We start from the raw sequence: 21,215 nt of genomic DNA on the forward strand, positions 1-21,215 counted from the left end.
ATCGATGCGTACCTACCATCAAGTAAATTTGTTCTTTTAACCAGCTCAGGGCGGGCGGCACGAGACCCAAATTCACCACTGCTTTAGTCTGCCCTGGAGGCGATCATAACTTGCACCCATTAGACTGTTATAGAAAATGGATACACTAACTGGGAAAGTGGTTTATGAAAATACTAAAAAAAAAAATTGCCATATTGAATATGCTACACTATACACCAGACAACTATGGTAAAGATGACATAAAGTTGTTTGTCTGTTGTCGCCAGCCATTTCACTTCGCGAAAGGCCTTTCATATCCATACACATATGTGGGTATATTATGTAGACGCGCTTTGTAATTACCTAACAATCACGCATGCATTTATGCAGAACTTCAAGTTAACATAAAAAAAAGTGGATCATTTAAAAAAAAAACACAACGACAACGAGCATGAGTCACATAACGACCTCGACAATATTATTGTCCAATAGGTTTAAGACAATAATAGGGGTTTTTGGAATCTCCAAATCAGCCTTTAAACCAACTAACATAAACATGGGTACCATGTATCACCATATATGCACTTATACAGATACTTGGCATGATCTTTGAGTAATAATTTTATGTACAAATGTTTGTATTTCGTATATTTTTAGTGAGAATCTAAAGCAACATCCGGTCGACTTAACAAAAAAGATAAACAAACTACAATCACCACTCAACCACCACCTGTTAGCATTATTGTTTATTATTCACGCATGAGATGAGTTCCACTTAAAACTGATTTGTTAATATGCCAATGTACAAAATAAAACACGCACAACATGCAACAACATCTTCTTAAAATAAAAGTATCTGGAGCCTTTAATCTAACTATACCTAATATGACATGAAACTATCATATTGAATTTTTGCATAAACAAATAAGACGACACGTTGACTTATGAACTCTTTCATAGGTATATAACAATCTAAATTTATGATTTCCATTGATGCCAATTTTTGTTGTTGCACATTTTTATGACATATCTACCTCTTTTGCGGATTGCTAAACACAATTTTTTTGATCTGTTTTGTTGTTTTCAATTTTTTAATTTTAATTTCTATGGGATTCGTATTGGTTTTGGAAAAAAAAGCAAAATAACAAACCTTCATCTTAAAATTAAAAGTTTAGTTATGTTTGACATCAAACTTTAATTTAGAAGCATTTTCTACCTAAAACCTAATTTTTGAGAAAAAAACGAATTTCTCTTGAAGTTGCAAATACAGAAGAACATTTAACACATCTTTACTCAGTTTTTAATAAATTATGTAACAACATACATATATCTTTCGTGAGCGTTTTTGAAGAGTGTGCTCTATGGCATTATGTCTTAAAGGCCAATTATAGCTATCATTGGTTTTCATGATTGAAATTTTTTTGGCAGGTCGTTTATAGTGATCATCCACAATTGAATAGAATTCCTGATTGAAATCCACCGAAAAATTTGTATTGAAAGAAATCTGTCAAAAAATCCCTTCTAAATGCTAAAGTTTTTTTTTCGGGATCCGTAAAAGTTTCCGATTAAGATGGCATTCGTGATAGTGTTTTTGTACAGACTTATCAAATAATTCAAGTTTTTAAATGGATTTTTTAAGTACTCGTAAGTAGCTGGATATCATAATAAATAAATAAGGTTCCACAGTAGTCCGTTGAAAACTGGGTCCTAGTGACTTACAACTCTCACCATTCCTGTGTGGAAATACTGTCGTCAAGGGTTTAGGGAACCTACAGTTTTAAGCCGAATCCGAACAGCTTATTTAATAATGGATAGTATTTTCATGACAAGAACTACTCTTGGAGGATTTGTCAATTTCTCGCAAGAGCCAATACCAGTAAGAAAAACAATTTTAAACAGCACAAGCAGGGAATGAACCGGAGAACTGGTACCTGCATATTCCTTTGTTTTAAATTAAAATCGTTTAAATCACTATCATCAGCCTTAGAATCTATATATTTTTTAAGGTTATCTTTAACATGGTGTTTATCTTAACCTCTGAATTAATTCTAAATTTCCACTTAAAAAATACACATTTGTCCCTGTTAATTTTTTAATAAAACCGAAAATCTATATAAGGTGGATAGGTGCAAGAATAAAAAGTGACAACGATTTTATTTCAATGTGTAGAAAAAAAATTGAGTTTCAATTGATCTTATCTACTATCTACTGTCCATAGATGATCTCTATAAATAATATAAGTATAATTTGTATGTCCTTCATCATTTTATATTAAAATTACCCACCCATTGAAAAACTCAATCCTTTCTCAAAGGGAAAACCCAAGATCCGCGCCTGTGCATTGAAAACTCACCTTAGTTAGGTACATTTGCAGTCATCACACAATAAAGTATACACCGTAATACAAGCGAGCACAACCCGAAACTATTCCATGGCTACCTTTATTTTTTCTTTTTTTTTTAGTTTTACTTTTAATCTTGTTTCCTTTCTCTGTGTATAAATACCGGTGCTGTTGGTTCTGCTTAACTCAATTCAGTACTTACTTTCACTACCTTCAGATCGCGTCAACCATTCGCCTTCGTTGTTGTTGTTTTTGAAGTTAATGTGGTTTTTTATTTTTTTTAACTGAAAGCTAAATTTTTTCCACCTGAATTCAATAAAACCAAAAAAAATTAAAAAAAATATTCGAAATCTTCTTTCAAATAAAGTGTTTTATTCCGTTGTTGAAATATAGATTTCTGTGATATTTCAGTTAAATTTTTGTGATTTTCAACATTTTTAGAAACTTTATTTGTTTAAAAAAATGAAAGCTCAAATTGCATTTGTTTGTGTTGCATTTCTTTTTGCTGTGGTCCTTGTAAATTGCGAGGACGAGAAAAAAGCCGAGAAGGATGAAGAGATCAAAGTCTATAAACGTTTGATTCCAGCTGATGTCTTAAGAGGTAAAACGTTGTTTTTTTTCTAATTAATTCAGTTGAGTGTTTCAGCAAAAAAAAAACGATAAATGTATATTAAATGACCAATTAAAACTGAAAGCTATTATAGTGCAGAAGTGAAACTAAAAGTAATTAATAAATTAAGTAACGAGAATTCTACTCAGTCTAATTTCAATTCCATCATTTGAAGTAATTAAAATATTATACATAGTTGTTCCTGTAGTTTAAAAAAAGCTTTAAAAACTGGATTGTTGTAAAAGCAGTCTTAAGATATACCATATAAGAAGTATGACAAATAAATTTGAAATGCAAAAACGTTACACACGATAATGCAAAATAAAAATGGTAGTAAACACATTTGAAAAGCTATTTGACATCCGGATTATCTTTTTATTTCATTCCATTATCAATGAAAGATTTTGCCTTTACAGTAAATATCAAGTAAGAATCTTATTTGTAACTTAATAATATTGTTCCAAAAACAAATGATTCGAGATTTTGTTTTTTTTTTAAGAATTTTACAAAAAAAACACTTTTTTTAAGTTTTGGTTCGGTTTCGTGGTATCAATGCAAATATTTTGCAAACTAAAGATTAACTTATTTTAGTTTTTTTTTGTAAATATCAACTTAATACCTGCACCTGGCAATTTTTTAAATAACCTTAGCGGAATAAAAGGGAAAAACCTTATGAGTTTTCACAGGTTTATTGTAAATATTTTAATTGTGTTTTATTTCTATTGCAAGAAAACGAAAATAGAAAGTATACAATTTTTCAAGTTATAGATCCATACATGTATTTAAGTCCGAATTAAGTTCACACTTTCTTATAAATACGTCCTACAAAAGTATAGAACACATTTTTTTTAGCACAGATGACACCACTGTTTGACAAGGTTTTCATACTGGCATTAAAATTATACTTGTCAGATGTATTTTGGTGTTCTTTAAATCCGACTTCAATATTAATGTATCAAGTCAGGTTTTTGAGATATCACTTTTTAAAATTCGAAAACAAAACGTAGGTATAGAAATCTTTTTGAGCCTATCTAAATTTATGAAGAAGCTTTTCTTCAATACAATTTTTGATGATTTTCTAAATCTATAATACTTCTCTTCAATATTTAGTTGAAATACTTTTATTATTTCATATAATATTCGAAAAAAAAACTTTAAAAGTTATCTTACAACAGAACAAGGCAAGATTTTTGCAAATCAAGACATCTTAATCCCTTAAATAAGTTTTACCTATTTGTTTGTGGGACAAAAAAAAATGTAATTTTGTCGACCAGTGTAATTTTTAATTTGTTTAAATTTATCATTATAACACACACAGTGCACTTGTGCCCTCGGTGTCATAATACCCAAGTTGTATTCCGGCACACGTAACTTCAATCCAGACACCGACACAAATCTCAAAAACTCCAGCTCACAAACAGCACACATAGCCATGCACCGACACCGGTATGCGCAAGCCGCGCCGCGTCACACGTATAATATATGTAACTTAGCAACCATGTCAAATCTCAAGACATTCTATCATCCATCGTGAAGTTTATTTCTAGTCTTTGGCTACTAAAACTTAAATCCCCTTTTGGAATACCAACTTCTTTCTTAAAATGTTCTCTGAGAACATTTAATGTACTATTTAGGACGTGCTTTCAATTACCAAACGCTAATGGCTAGTTTTACGTGTTTGCAAAGTTAATTTTATTTGAAAACCTTACGTGATATTTGGATAACCTTCACTTAACATAATAACCACTTTCAGTTTCTTCAAAGCACTTGATATACATACAAATATTTATGTTAGTATCTGAGCATGGCATTTACCAAATTAAGATGCTTATTGTTGTTTGTACTTATCGATAATTTATGATAATTTTTTCTTTAAATAAAGGTGTTTTTGGTAAGTGGCTCTATAATAAGCAAATAGCAATTCTTTCAATACTTACCTAGGTATCTCAATTTCGCTAATGAATTCAGTTAACGTACAGGTACCAACTTTATTTTTGATTTTATTGAATGCGCAATAGCCTTCGCAGCTATAACTCATTGTTTGTATTCAATGGTAGGAAATCGGAATAATAGAGTAAATAAAAAACTAACTATGAATTTGTCTGTAAACCCTTTTCTTGTACCGAATTAAAACAACAAAAAATTAAATAAATACATTTAATGACGTAATCGTAAAACTCCAAGTTAATGGACCATACCCAAAAAGGAAAGGGAAGCTTTTTAACATGAAAAGTACTTTCACAAACAACTACAAAATAACAAAAAAAATTCCCATTCCCACCATACATTTGTATATGTGTATACAAAAGTGCTACAGACCTACAACAAATCTCTATTTATAATTTATTTAAATGTCCGAAATTCTGAGAAAAAAAACTGTTTTTATTACACATTAAACTTAAACTCCCCTGAAAGATCAACATTCATAGTTACTATGTAAACTCTTCGAACCTCTAAGCTTGCCTGACTAAACATTTTAAATGGTAATGGCTGTTGGCACTATAAAGATACAGAAAAAGCGCTAAACCAGATGTAAGATATTTTATAAGGTTTATAAAATGCTCCATTTATTGGGCAATTGAATGACTATTTGATTGTGTTTCCTTTCGATTAGAAATACAAATTGTATACTGATCGATTTGAGAACAAAAAAAGTTTAATAGCACAATTATTATTTGATAAATATGTATTTTTTTTCTATTTTCCGGACGGAAATTCATTTTCTTAAGGAGCCAGTTGTAACTAGCATTGAAATCGTTCCGGAAATTTTTTTGAAGCGAATGATGCCAATGTTTGTTTTCAATGATGAAAACCAATGACGGCTACAATGGGCAATGCCAGATCCGAGGGAGGGGGTCATGATGCCCTCCTCTGGGAGATAATTTCTTTGTTTTTTCGTAGGAATTCAATAATATGAATTGAACATTCGGCCCTATTCTAAAAACATAGCACAAACTCATCAACTTTTGACCAATGAACGATTAAGGAGGGGGTCATATGAGCCATAAATCTTATACAGTTAAGTTTTATAAGTAAAAATTTTCACCAAAAAGTGGTTTGCTGTCAAAATACTAACCTTTTTTGTTTTCACTCAATTTAGAATTTGAAAAAAAACTTTAGTCATGCTTTAAATTATTTTCATAAAATTTGTTTCTAAGAAATTGAGCAAATATTCAGATTCAGATTCAGAAGAATCTTCCCAACTTCTTTGTTTACCTTAATTCGTTTGAATTTAATTTTTCTTTGCAGAAATTATGTACTTAAATGCACATCATTTACTTAAATTCTAGAACCAAACATTTTTCTCTCTACAACTTGTAAGTTCTGTTGACTCCTTAAAGATCAAAATATGAGTAAACAGACTGATAGCGATATTAATAATTGACTCCCGTTAATTGAGTTCGAAAAAAACTAAGTACGTCAAAAAAAGCCCGACATTTCTTCATATCAGATCCTCTCTAATTTTATGGATTTTTGAATAATTGTAGCGGTCTTCGCATTAATAGAAATAGAAACAAGAAAATTATATTTTATTTTTGTAAAAAAAAGGTACGTTTCAAAACAATTTCTTACGTTTCTGCGTGGAATGCACCAATAACCCTCTAAACTAATGTCTAAAGTATTGTGTTTTAGCTCTTAAATATGACATATTTAGAAAACTGTTGGAATCTTGGAATGCTGTCATATGCAAGGAGTCATCCAAATTTAATAGTTAGACCAAACCTTGCTGGACAACAGTGTTCTAAAATAATTTGATATCACTTTAGCAATTGAAATGTATTTAAATCCATCCCTGACAACAGTACTCGCACACTAAGTCATTAGGCCCTAGTTCTCAACGGACCGTTGTGCCACACAATTTATTTATTTATGTTATTTAAATTTTGTTAGCCTCCTTTAGATAGCATTAAAGTACATTTTCAAGCGCTGAGTAAAAACTCATCTAAGTGTGTGACCCCTCCCCCCTCTGATTTTGATTAAAAATCTGGATCCACCCTTGACAACTGGCGCCTTAAGCGCTATTCTATTTTGTCGAAAAAATAAAGGAATTGTTCCAATTTGAGTTCCAATTTTTTTACAATTCCAATAAGAGATTTCTGTGGAAGAGCTTTATTACCGATCGTTTATAGCTTCAACTCACCCCTTTTTCCTGTCAGAAATCTGTCATTGCAATTGTGTAAAATAAAAACACAAATCAATAGCAAATTTTTTTCACTTTTGGGCAAGAAACAATAAGCTGTCATTAAAAAATTGGATTTTAATTACAAGGAAACACAGTCAAAACCTATTAAATAAATGTTCCAGATGAATTTCAATAATATTTTTAACTGGCCCCCTTGATGACAAAAATTTTCAATTTACCCCCACAGTGTAACCCGAAAACAGAGATTTTTTTGTATTACTTTTTCTGCTTCCAATTGAATACAAAAATATTTTCATTTCGAATTAAAAAACATAACTACATTAAGTTACTTGTTTTCATCAAATTTTATAAAACATAAACACTTTAAACACAATTTTTAACTTAAAAGCAATATAAATAAAATTGAAGAAGACTTCAACGTTCAATTCAATTCAATGTAAGGCGCTGTTTATAGCTATCAGTAAAATCCATCAGTTCGTTTTACATTTTTGAACATGTTTGAGCTTAATTTTCAAAACAGAAGCTAAATTTATTTCGTAAATCCATTTAAAAATTTTGAATAATGAAATTTCATTTTTATTGCTTTTATTTTACAACTGACAGGCAAATGGCAGTGTTGGCGTAACAATTTTGTATTGTTTCGATCGCTTCATTAAAAAGATATACAAGTGAAAATCAACAGGAAAAAGGAGTTGCAAAGCTCCAGGTTACTTGATTCGATACATATAATTTAATTACTTAAATTTACTAATTGCTAAAAACGCTCATCGGTAAAACATTTCAGATTACTGCTGTTTCAATTCTTACCGATAGCTATAACCGGACCCTAACACTTGTAATTTTATAATAGTAAGGGGCCGGTTGGAGCTATCAATACAATCCATCAATCTGAAATGTTTTACTGATGAGTATTTATAGAAATTAGTAATTTTACGCCGTTAAATTAGAGGTAATAAAAATGAGGTTCCGGTTATTGTTATAATAAAAAATTCATCAATACAAATTGTAACAGGAGTGATCTGATCATGATTGTTTAGTAAATTAACGTCATTTAAGTAGAGGTACTTAATAACCAGCATATTTGGAACTCCTTCTTGCTTTTGATTTCATCAGTCATAGTAGAGGTACTTAATAACCAGCATATTTGGAACTCCTTCTTGCTTTTGATTTCATCAGTCATTTTTTTACTGATGCCATCGAAGCAAACAAAATTGGAACACCTTCAGTAAATCCAAATGGATTTTTTAGAATTTTGCCACTAATTTGCATTTCTAATTAAATAATTAAAAGTAGACAGTCAAGTGTACATAGCCGGATCGACTTAAATGATATCTATGTATAAATAGCCCTTAACATTACGCCAGCTTACATTTCTAAAATGTCTTCCGATTTTCTCAGACGAATCAACATATTGCGCTAATTACTATTCTCTCTTCCCTAGCAAAGAAATAAGCTCTGCATTACTTTTCATTTTTTTTTTTTGAATTGTGCGATAGAGATGTCTTGAAAAATCGAAGTATACAAATTCCTCAGGAATACGAATACGAAAATCTCTAAGTTCTTAGAAATATAAATTGGCCAATTAATATACGAGCATGTATAATTAAATTGATTAAGAAATGTCAACGAGAAATAAAAAATTAAAATTATAATCAATGAAAACAACTTCTCAATCCTGGAGTATCGAGTAGGTTTTTGATTTTGTTAGATTTGTGTATATAGATATTTTTCTTCAACGCTTATGTTTAAAACTTTTTGCTATTACTCCTCGAAATGCTATTTAACTTTAGGACACATATGTAGATAACTAAGACTTTCAATATCTAAAAGTTCTCATGCGATACTAGTTTATCTAGCCAACTATAGAAATATTAAGTATACCTATTTCAATCTCTAGCTTCAGGTATTTCAATCTCCGCTTGTAGTTGTAGAATTAAAACAAAAGTTAATATAAATTACCTACATGCGATTGCATTTGTGTAATTTCGTTGTTGTTACTTTGAAGAACAGTAGGTTTTAATAGAAGCAGAGTTGTGCAGTCTCAGCCGCCTTCAGAGAACGTCGGTCGATGCTGTATGTATAGGTATATAATATTGCAATTGCGTGTGGTGTGTTCAGTGGACCAGTAGATGACCCAGATTTTTTTCTTAACATTGTTTTTTTTTTTTTTTTTATTAGATGAATGGTTAGTAACCTTATGACAGAGATTTGTATGGATTGTGTTGGAAGTTCAAATTAATAAAATTCTCACATAATCTTGCAACTTGTTTTTTTTGGAAACTCTTAAATAGCTTTTATAATAAGCTTCATGCACTGAACCTTACTACGATTTGGTCATGAACAAATTCACAAGGGGCACTTAAATCTACACGTAATATCTTAACTATACATTACTTGATCAATGCTCACTAGCTTACATTTTATCATGTTTAAATTTTAACAAATTTTGTATTTAATTTTAGATTTCCCTGGAATGTGTTTCGCTTCAACTCGCTGTGCAACAGTTGAGCCTGGCAAAACATGGGACCTAACACCATTCTGTGGACGTTCAACTTGTGTTCTCGATGAATCAAACCCAGCAAAGTATATTTAAAAAAAATATTTAATGTCCAAGAAATATTATACTAACATAATATTTTTAATTTTGTTCCCCTAAAGATTATTGGAATTAGTGGAAGATTGTGGTCCACTGCCATTGGCAAATGACAAATGCAAATTAGACACTGAGAAGACCAACAAAACTGCTCCATTCCCTTACTGTTGTCCGACCTTCAAGTGTGAACCTGGTGTGAAGCTAGAATATCCAGAAATTAAAGAAGAACCCAAAAAGGAATAAACTAAAAAATAGTAATATTCCAGTTAACTTTTTTGCGAAAACAAAACAAAATTGATATTTATATATATATAAATTGTTTTACCAAAACCTCAGAGCGAATAAACACAAAATATGGAGAGCAAATTTAACAAACAATTTAAAATTTAAAAAAAAAATCAGATTTCATCATTTAAAAAGAGTTTGAACGGATTGTTTATGAACATCATGTTATAATTTATTCCTAATTACATCTCTCATCTTTATGCGATGTTTATAACAAAATAAATATAATATATCCGTAAATAGTCCGAACTATTTCAATTTTTGTATTTTCTGTATGTTTATATTTGTAATTATATTTCGAAATAAATGTAATGAAAACACAGAATTGTTTTGTAATAATTGATTGCATCAGTAGTACCCGTAGCATGATGGTTAGTGCGTTGGACTGTCATGATAAAGGTCTTGGGTTTAATCCCTTCCTAGTTCATCTAAAGATTTTTTTAGGGGAACTGAATCTTGCGAGAAACTAACAAATCCTCCAAGAGTAATTCTTGTCATGATAAGTGCTTTCTCAAATTAGCCGTTCGGATTCGGCTTAAAACTGTAGGTCCGCTCCATCTCTGAAAAGAGTACTCGCGCACAGCAATGTTTAAGAGTTGTAAGTCACTAGGCCCTAGTTCTCAACGGCAAAATAATTTATATTTATAATTAATTGGAATCTCACTTACATATATTAAGAAAGCGAAAAAGAATTCGTAATTTCAGCTCTTGGAAAATATCGTCACAGGTTAGAGAGTATACTAACTAGCTAATTTCTAAGATTTTGGGGTGGAGATCGAATGTAATTTATTGTCCTTAATTTTCGAATAAAATAATAATATTATTTATACCAAAAATAAACTTCAATAACGTTTATTTATTAACAAACAGCAATTCTAAAACCCTACTTTGTATTTCGAATTGGAAGCGAACATTTCCGAAAACCATTCTGAACTCTATATTTCTTAAATGAATTGAAATCTACCTACAGGAACAAATTGTTTACCTAGTAATCGCTTTTGATTGACAAGATGTAATACTGAAATTGACGAGAAACATCTGAAAATGTAAGTGTATTTCAAAAGAAAATCTAGGTTACAATAACAGTTTAACCAAATAAACTTCATTACAGGAAATCTTTGAGCAGAAATATACTCACCAAACAAAAACATTTTCAGGTGTTGATGGAAATTATGTCCAAATAATATTAAAGAACATTTTTGGATTTTTTTTTTCAATAGCAATGCATATTTCTGCATATAGAACTTTTAAGTTACAGCCGACATACAGGTTGTTAAGAATGTTATAGGTGAGAATGTAAATTTGATTGATTTGACAGATCTCATCAGAAATAAATCCGTAAAAGGGAAAATTATTATCTTTTTTCAGTTCGAAAGTGTTACAAAGTACGACTTTTACCTATAGACATGGAGAGTCATTCCGTAATTTCCAAAACGATAATCATTAACGATATCGTCAATAATTTTGTTCAAGTAACTTTATCACAATAGTCTAGTCAATTGTTTTCAGTATCAGATCGTTCAGTATATTTTAAATACTCTTATACTATGACTGAAATGTCAAAAAGAACTCAACGAAAGATAATGTTTGCTCGATAACTAGAAAAACTTGGTTTTTAGACATTTTGAACATTTGCAAAAATGTCTTTTAACTAAATTTGCCTACTATTTCGTAATGTTTATTATTATTGTTATTTGTTGCCACCGTGAGTCGTGTAAGTCGTTTTTTATGTCTAAGATTATTGTTATTTTGAATATACATAGATCAATAACACAAAATCAGCTGTAAATGAATATACAATTTATGGATGATCATCCTTCCTTCGCCATTGAGAATAAAACCAATTCCAAGGAACACAACTTGGATTTCAAAATATTTGTAGTTTCAGAAACTCTTTTGGATTATTTCTTTTTTTCAAGAGCGGTACTAAAATCATTGCCTGTCAAGCATACCAATGTTCCTCCAAGTTTCAATAGTTAGAGCAAAGCTTAATATTATAGGTATACGTAGAATGACATTATAAAGGCCTCTTTTGAAATTCTGAAAATTTTAACAAAAACATTGTTTGTTTTGTATATAAGAAAAATGCTTACATATGGGTTGGAATAGATAGAAGATCTGATTCATCTCTTTATTCTCTTCGCAACCGTACTAATTGTATTTTTTTCAGTTTTTTTTTTTTTATTTTGTAACAAAACTAAGCCACGGCGAATCGTCGAAAAGATATCGTCTAACGATAATCTTTTTACGGAATGAACCCCTGGCAATCACCCATATCGAAGTAGATAGAAGCATTTTCTCGGATCGCACGAATTTTTCATCATCTTACGTCTATTCAAAAATTTAAAAAAAAATGTATAGTTTATAGAAAGAGTGATTAACCTTTGGGATAGAGGGCACCGAACGACAAAGCAGTTTTCATGACAAGAATAATTCGATTAAGCCCTACAAGGTACTACAAGTATTTCACTAATATATGTAACCAAATTTCATAAAATAAAACAAATCAAGGTTAAATTTGAAGATATTTCATGACAATTATATACTTCATTTTACTTCATACTCGATTATGAAAATAAATACATAAAGGTTAATACTATACTGAAAATTGGGCAAGGAATGAACTAATAAATTTATTAACTTGGTAGTTTTTTGCAACACTTGTTTTACAACGCTTAATGAGTTTTTAATGAAGACATATTCAAAATACATAGCAGTAGTAAACTCTATAAATTTATATCTGCAAACATAAGTTGATTTTAACGATAATCTTACCAAAAATGAAAGTGAGATATTTTTTTTTAAATGCATACCCTGGATGTAACTGATAAAAACTCCAGTCTCATTTTTTCCATTTTCAATACAAATTTTTGTTTGGGTAAATAAGGTATTCGCGCTTTAAGGCTCTTTATACAAAATATGTCTATGCAGATAAATAACAGTGCAACAAATTTAATTTTGCTATTAAACACAGCAGTCGATTTTTTTCTGATGCCAATAAACGTTATTAATTTTTATAGTTTATATTTTATAAATACAAAAACTAAAAATAAAGATAATTATAATAAAAATGTTAATAATAATAATGATAATAATAATAATAATAGTAATAATAATAATAATAATAATAATATTTTTTTAAAGATAAAAGTTTTGGTATTGAAAAATGTTTACATTTCTGAGTAATAGATATAATGATTTATATATTTGTTCAATTTTTTTATTCAATGTCATGAAATCGAAGTATTGCACGTCCAGGTATTTCTGAATTGCAAAGTTTTTGTACAACATCGGATGCTTGATCGCATGGAAATACTGAATATGGTGGTGGTTGAATCTGTAATAGTAAAAAATTAAATACAATTTTATGTTTTAGTGAATTTAAAAATAAGTGAAGTTATGATATGATAAAATAAAATATGATGCTATGATACACAAAATGGGTACGTAATTATTTACCTTTTTATTTGCAACTAACTCAACCAGATCATGTAATTGTTGTATGCTTCCATTCGATATTGGTATGATTTCTTGTTGATTTTCACTTGACAGACGAGCGAACTTCGGAAGGAGTTTTTCAGCTACTTCTTCGCTTATGAGAACAACACCTCCCTGAAAAATAGTTTCAAATCTAATAATATCTTTTTAACAAAAAAGTCAATAAAAATATAATGTTGCGATACATATTTTATATCGATAACGTTGCGATACATATTATATCGATTTTTAATGATTGAGAGCAAAAAATTAAGTAAAAAATTACCATTGACAAACAATTTATGGATCGATGTAGACTTCTTGAAGTGGTTCCGAAATCAATAACAACATCAACTGCACCTCCACAAACGTTCTTTGTTCTCTCAATTAATTGTGGTTCGTATAAGCATTCATTCCACTGTACAACACTTACGCTGTATTGACACAATTAAAAAATAAAGAACTTTAGAATATATTTCTAAATACAATTTAACATTTAAAGACTCACTTCTTTATTTCAGTAGCCAAACGAAAACCTTCATCCCTTAAACTTGCAACGGTTATGTCAACTAAATTATTTGCACCTGAAGTGGCAAAGTGATATGATGCAATTCTTACTGCCCACAATGCCAAACCACCTGTGCCAACAATTAAAATCTTGCACTTTTTCTCTTCTACGCAACGTTCTTTGCGCTCTTCAAGAATCTTAGTTACAACTGAATGGGCTTTAAATACTGCATTCATGGCCAACAAGGCACCAGTTGGCAGCATTGCAGCAACACACATAGGTAACTCATCGGGTATCGGTACTATATATTTTAAATCGGGTATAACCATCAATTCAGCATACCCAGCTGGATCCTCATCGAATGGATAAACGATAACGCGCTGTCCGATTTTCAAATGACAATCAGAATCGACTTCTGTACCCAAGCAATCTATAACACCGGCTACTTCAAAGCCCGAAAAAAGTGATCCTTCCCTGAATCCCTGATGAGCAGGTGAAGATTGCTGTGTTGTTGTTGGATTGTAGTCACTAAGCTCTGATGAAACTGATGACATTGATGAAATCGAAGCAGATCTATTGCGTTTGTAGCATGCACCTGCACAAACAATCTTAATACGAGCACCTTTTGGTGGAGTATCCTGAATGGGTACATAGAAATTGAATACACAGTTTTTAACAACTGATCCGGGGGATTCAATTGATAATTGACGACACAGCTTGTTCATCTTGAAATGATCGTTTCTATAAATATATATAAAAATCAAAAGGGTCATTCATCATTCAAAAAGTTAGTCAAACATCTACGAAAGAAATATCATAAGAGCATTGTTTTTCATTTTTGCATGTATATTAAAACTTGAAAACCAGATAAAATACAAAAGAAAACGGCAGTCATATTATTACAAAGTTTAAAAAAAACTAACTTTTCTTTTAAAACTCCTTATAATTCTTTATATGGAAGGTATATTACTGATTTGGCCACCACTTTAAAAGAAAAAAATGTTTGAAACTTGTCAGCTTAAAGAGAAATTCAGATGGCTTTCCAATTAACTTCACTTACAAGAACCTTTTATTTAATGAAACTGTCGCTATCCAATTAACTTCACTTACAAGAACCTTTTATTTAATAAAACTGTCGCTATCTGTTACGCTTTCGCGACTAATATCATGAAGTCATTTTTTAATAAATTTAAAATGGTAAAGGAAGTATATTACCGTAATTTATACTTCTTTTCGTTAACTAGCTGTAGTCATATCACTGTGCTAGAGTAAGGTCCTAGATCTTTAATCTGTGTTGAATAATGACTGCTCAGTCGGTACAGATGGTAGAAATGTTGTAGTTGAACCTCTTACTTTCATAGCCAAACTTTCCCTATATACAAGAAAATTTCCCGGTTTATTAAAGAAGTAATTTCCTTTACCTATATCAAGGAAGATGACAAGACGGAAATAATAAACTACAGGTCCATTGTAAAACTCTCTTGCATTTCTAAACTTTTTAACAAATTGTTTGTGGGAGTGTAGCAATCAATCGCTACATTTTCAAGCAAATGTTCAAACGATTTAAAATAAGGGTATGAAGTTAACATTTTATATACTGAGGGCCTAGAATTATTTCAATCAAACTCAAAGCTCTTACACCTCCCCCCACCCCTCTTTCTTAGTTTGAATCAAATCTTACCTTGAAAAAACCATTGAATTTAAAGCATTACTATGTTATTCTTCTACAATTGACATATTTGTTCTCAAGAACCTTACAAGCCTTTTGAGTTCTAAAAAACAATATATGTAGATAGGTACTTATGTACATTAAAATTGATACATTTTTTGTATTGAATTACAGATTTAATTAAACACATGTTTTGTACTTAAATTATTCTCATACAACACTTTTCCATAAAATAGTTCAGGTATTTCATTTTCGCTAATATTATCTTGGCAATTCCATTCATGCTTATTATTGTCCTTGTTAGCCCATAACAGCAGCTTATATAATTACATGATAAGAAAGACACACTTAAATGAACCAATATTATCTTCCTAATTTATCAGTTATACTTACCTGAAATCAACAAAGATCTTCAATTGGCTACTAAGAACAATGTTTCGGGAGGACAAAGTTCAAAGTACCACTTGCTTAAAAGTAAATCTCTTTATACATGAATTCATTCATCATTTATCCATAATTTGACAAAATTAATTTAAAGACATTTTCAATGAATGTACTTAATTCAAAACAACAGAACAACAACAAAAAACATAAAACAAAACAAAAATAAAACCATTATTTACCCATCGCATTGTTTTGAATATATTTCGGCTGCCATTGTTTGTCTTTCTTTAATTTATGTTTAAAAATATTTATCTTTTGTAAACACACTTTATTTTTAGTTCTTAATTGAATTTGATAAATCACAATTTACACTTATTTTTGAAACTGAAAATTCAATTATTTGTTACTTCAAAAAGAAAAACTTTAAACCAACACTCCTGGATACTTTCAATCTTATATGCCTGAAATTGTTTTCTCAACTGAACTGGAATACAATTTTGATATGCGATTTGAGTTTATGCCTATTCTATAGACCCACACCACCCACCCCTTCAAAGATTATTCACTCAACTTATTTATCAACAATAACAAAGCAACAACAAAAACAAAAAACTTCTCTTTCCACCCGGGGGTGTTATTTACACTTAATTTTATATCGGTTTTTCGATCTTCTTTTGAGTATTTTGTTTTTGTCAATTTTAATGGTTCAGAATTTTGTCAGTGCTTAAGCAAAGTTTGAACTTAAATTCCATATTTCGCATCCAGTGTTGCCGCAAAGGTGTTTGCTAAAATAAGAAATCAACTTTTGGAATATTTAAACAAAAACAATAAAACATATTCAGATCTTTGTAGCAACATTCAAAGAAAAGATAGTAGCAACAACATAGTCTTGCATAGTCTTGCTGCTAGATTATACACAATTTATTGGACCGATTGGTTTCGATTAATATTTGTAATTTGAATGCCATTTAGGGCGCTAGTTTAGTTAATTTTTAAAGATGTTATTTATAATAATGTTTCACAAAATTTGTTTCAATGATGTGCTTGAACTTTAGAATTGAATGGGTTAAAATTTAGTTTCTTTTTTACATTACAACATTACAACAACAACATTTACAACATTATAAATCTACTTATAACTCATGAATTGTATTCATGTTTCCTGTCGATTTTTTTAAGTTTTGCATAGTATCTAAACTTTAAAATAATAAGTAAATCGATACTGAATTGAGAGTTTTCTTTTCAAGTAGTGCATTATGCAACGCTGTCGAAGAGTATTTACTATGAGCCCAATTATTAGCTATCATTGGTTTTCATCATTGAAACCAATCATCGGAATCCAATCAGATTCTTTATAGCGAACATTATAAATGTCTGTCATTGAAAAAATCTATCGTCAAATTTTGACTGACAGAAACCTGTCATTGAAACTCTGTGAAATTGGAACACAATTTAGTGGAACGATTTGTTTCACTTTTAAACATAAAAATATCAGCTGTTCAGGAAAATGAATGTCCGTCCCGAATATAGAAAAATGCATTTCTACCGAAAAAAATATCAGTACAATTAAACTTAAAAAAAAAAAATTCTTTGTGTCATTTCCGATCGCATTAATTTCAATGATAGCTATAACTGTTTCCTATGTTAATTAAAATATAGAATAGTTTAAGTAGGGCTTACTCTTTGTCTTGCCCTTTCTCTCCCGACACACATAAAAACAGTTCTTACAGAACCGATTTCGTTTTTCTAAAATATAAAAAGAGTGTTTAAAAAATATATATTAAATCACTCTCATGTATTTAAAAAACGATTTCAACCACAGTTGTTGAGAACTTTGAACAAAAGCAAAGAATATATTACCTTGTGTTATGTTCAATGCATTGAAATCTCAAGTGGCATCTATATCATTATATTATCGCTTGATTTTTAAACATTATTTTTTAAACGCACGTTATTTACTCATGATCATGATGGGTGAGATCACGATACTGGAATAATACCATTGTTTTCACCTTGGTATTAATTTTGTTTACGATGTATATTTTTTTTTTGTTTTGTTCATTATTTTGTACAGATTCTACTTAAGTTAACAACAAATCAATAACAAAAAAGAATTAAGATCCAAAAAATAAAATTATGATTTGAAGCTATATGCCTACTTGCACAAGAAAAAAGTAAGACCAAGGACAAGTGAACAGCATTATGATAAGGATAATAATAAATAAAGACAAATGTAGGTAATACTTTGTAAGATATTAAATAATTTTAGAAAAACAGATTACAAATTATCAAGGAAAAGTAACTCATTTGTTTGGATACCGCATTAAGGAATACATACTAGGAACAACACCAATCACTTCTACCGATTTATAATGGGTCGGTATGAGAAACAATCAACAAAGTCAGAATGTATATGTAACACTATCTCCCGTACTATTTAACTAAAGGTACCAATCGCTTACAGATGATCGGGTTTTCCAGCTTATTTTCCGCCCAGGCCCAGTGCAAACTCAAAACCACCAAACCTTTAAAAAAAGCTTTCTTTTGTAACACGCAGTCACCACATGATTTTGTATATGCAGTGAAATGCCTATACTTAATTTCTTTTACTCGATTTTGGATGCAGGTGGGGGTAGGGTATTGCTGGTTAAGAATAATATGAGTGATTTTTGAAGTACGCACATACATACCTACATATGTATACAAAAATATTTTAATTTTTTGTTTATTTACAAAGAACTGAGGTGGGTGTATAACAATAAAATAGGATGGAATTTTGCTGACGCAAATTTGTTGCCAAGTTTTATCGATACATGGTTTTTGTTTTGTTGCAATTTAAATTATTCGCAAAATATAATATTATGATTAAGTCAAGAGAATAAAGAAACACATACATGTATGACACTTTGTTTTCTTAAGAACTGCAATATTTACTTTTTGTTTTGTTTATAATTTTTAAATTTAAATTTTTTCCTACCTTCTTTTTTTTGTTTAATTTGAAGGTTCTTATTTTTATCTATTTCACTCAACAACAAACAAAAAGAAACAATAACATTTGAGTTTTAAAATACTGACTGGCTGACTGACCGACGTAATCATACGAACAAGAAAAATAATTGTAAATTCAATAAATTCATCGAGACCAAGAAATGAACGATAAAATTGTCCAGCGATGAAGGCGATGAGGTCCTTTTTCGCTAGTGTACTTCTTCTTATATATTTTAAGTATGTTTAGTTCATGGAAGTGTTGTCTATTCGCCGGCGCGTAAACTTGTGAGCTGGGTTCGGACTTCAGATTCAAAACATACATACGTGGATGTTAAGAGAAGTAAATACTAAACAGCAATTCACTGGTCGACAAGGTTTTATTACTGGCATTAAAATAGCACTTTTAAAATGGGTTTTGGTAGTCTGAATTCAAATCCAACTTCAAAATTAATGTATTATGTTCGGTTTTAGTACATCACTTTTTAAAATACGAAAACACACGATCTTTTTGAGGCTGCCTAAATGTATGAAGTAGTGGTCGGTGAAAAAGTTTAAAAGTTGTTAGATTTGACCTGTTTTACAAAAATCTGAAAGAAACGCTGAAACATTTTTTTCTAAAATGGTTTTCAACAGAAAAAGACAAAACGGTTTGCAAGTAAATTTGGTCCTTGAAATGAATCTGTTGTCTTACAAATTCTATTATATCAAGTTTTTGAAATACATACATAAATACAATTAATGTTGAAAACGGGTATTTTTAAAACTCAAGAAAAAAGTCAAAACTACGGTTTTCATTCAAAATCAGCAATTAAAATTAAGTCCAAACCGTATTTTTCACAGCTATAGTATAAATATCCAATTTTTCTCGAAACTTCATATACCTAGTTACAAATAAAGACTCATGATAATAGAGAATTTCCAGAAACTTAGTAAGATACTTAAATGCTTTAAATTGTTTTTGGTTGTTTTTAGCATTTTTAATGGGACATAATGCAAAAACCTGATATAATAGAAAGAAATACATTTTAATCCTTTTTTTTTTGTTTAACGAAAAAAAAACGTAATTTTGTAGATCAACATTATTATCAATTATGAAGTTTGGAAAGTTTCATACTCCCCAAAATTTTGTTTGTGGCATTGTTGGACCGATAATATTGAAAGTTGGTCATTGGGCTTGCCGAATTAATAAAGCAATACAAAAATGAATTTTCAATCCATTCTTTTTACTTTTTTGTTGAAAACTTCTCTTTTGAATTGTAATTTTAATGTCAATATGTTGATTTTAGACTAATTAATAGTTTTTTAATACAAAGCAACAAATTTAACAAATGAGAAGTTTCAGCCTACGAATTGTATTTTCATTGAATACAAATTAAAAATTTGTTTAAAAATAGAACTTTTTTTAAAAATTGGTTCAAACCCATATTTCTATAAAAAAAAATGATGGTATTGTTTTGGGGTGTCATTTTTATACGTATAGACAGCATATAGTACTATCACTATATGAACCCTGTTTTTAAGGAAAAGAGTACTACTGGAAAGTATTGTTTGAAAACAATCGTACCATACGCAATTTTCTCAAACCCATAATTCTCAATACTCAAAGATGGTGAACTTCGGCTGTCATTTTAGTTTTGGTGTGACTACAAGTTGTCCGGGGCTAAATGTGACAAGGTTTGGCTTTTCCATGTTGAAACACAGAGGGGTTTACCATGGGTGAATTCAGATTTCCTTCAAAAATTGTTTTTTTTTCCAATTGGATCTGTTTTTTTTTTTCTCATTGTATTTGTGCAACTTCGTGCACATGCTATGGATTGCGGTAGAGCTGTCAAATTCCCAGCTAAACATTTTTTTAAAAATTTTACGTGTTTATACGTAGAGAGGTAAATCTGCCGAAAAAATCTAAATCCGCGGGTTAGATCTTAAATCAAAAATAAATTAATTTATTATTCCCCATGGAATGCAAAAAGAGAACAAATTGTTTTTTTTTTTTGACAGATCTGGATGAGATGTAGTACCTGTTATGTGATGGTTACTGCGAAAGAATGTCATGCCAGAGATCTTGGGTTCAATCTCTGCCTATGCCATCTAAAAGTTTTTGACGGGTACTTCCCCTTGCGAGTGTTTGACAAATCCTCCAAGAATAATTGTTGTCCTAAAAAGTGCTTTCTCAAATTAGCCGTATAGATTCGGCTTAAGACTGTTGCTTCACTCCATCCCATTAGGCCCTATTGCTG

General features: G+C 30.2%; 2 protein-coding genes and 1 long non-coding RNA gene across 6 annotated transcripts; 2 read left to right on the forward strand and 1 right to left on the reverse strand.

The window, feature by feature from the left end:
- The first annotated feature begins 2,504 nt into the window (after positions 1 to 2,504).
- LOC129953174 (uncharacterized) lies at positions 2,505 to 10,277 on the forward strand. Its single transcript, XM_056066037.1, has 3 exons — positions 2,505 to 2,921; positions 9,537 to 9,657; positions 9,733 to 10,277. The coding sequence occupies exons 1-3, from the start codon at positions 2,783 to 2,785 to the stop codon at positions 9,908 to 9,910; spliced, it is 438 nt and encodes a 145-aa protein (XP_055922012.1). The 5' UTR covers positions 2,505 to 2,782; the 3' UTR covers positions 9,911 to 10,277.
- A 2,187-nt stretch (positions 10,278 to 12,464) lies between these two features.
- On the reverse strand, positions 12,465 to 19,220 carry LOC129953173 (uncharacterized). 4 transcript variants are annotated; one of them, XM_056066033.1, is made up of 5 exons: positions 18,968 to 19,220; positions 13,938 to 14,678; positions 13,716 to 13,863; positions 13,412 to 13,564; positions 12,465 to 13,289 (listed from the first exon to the last, which is right to left on the reverse strand). In XM_056066033.1, the coding sequence occupies exons 2-5, from the start codon at positions 14,660 to 14,662 to the stop codon at positions 13,173 to 13,175; spliced, it is 1,143 nt and encodes a 380-aa protein (XP_055922008.1). In that variant the 5' UTR covers positions 14,663 to 14,678; positions 18,968 to 19,220; the 3' UTR covers positions 12,465 to 13,172. The 4 variants fall into 4 exon arrangements, with proteins under 4 accessions (XP_055922008.1, XP_055922009.1, XP_055922011.1 ...); XM_056066034.1 differs by lacking the exon at positions 18,968 to 19,220 and adding an exon at positions 18,453 to 18,589; XM_056066036.1 differs by lacking the exon at positions 18,968 to 19,220 and adding an exon at positions 18,329 to 18,469.
- LOC129953175 (uncharacterized) lies at positions 16,884 to 18,878 on the forward strand. The gene is made up of 5 exons (XR_008782452.1): positions 16,884 to 17,964; positions 18,065 to 18,227; positions 18,319 to 18,399; positions 18,455 to 18,664; positions 18,728 to 18,878. It is a non-coding gene; the product is annotated as an uncharacterized LOC129953175 (long non-coding RNA).
- Positions 19,221 to 21,215: the final 1,995 nt, after the last annotated feature.

This window comes from Eupeodes corollae, chromosome X (assembly GCF_945859685.1).
Source record: "Eupeodes corollae chromosome X, idEupCoro1.1, whole genome shotgun sequence".
Lineage (NCBI taxonomy): Eukaryota > Metazoa > Arthropoda > Insecta > Diptera > Syrphidae > Eupeodes > Eupeodes corollae.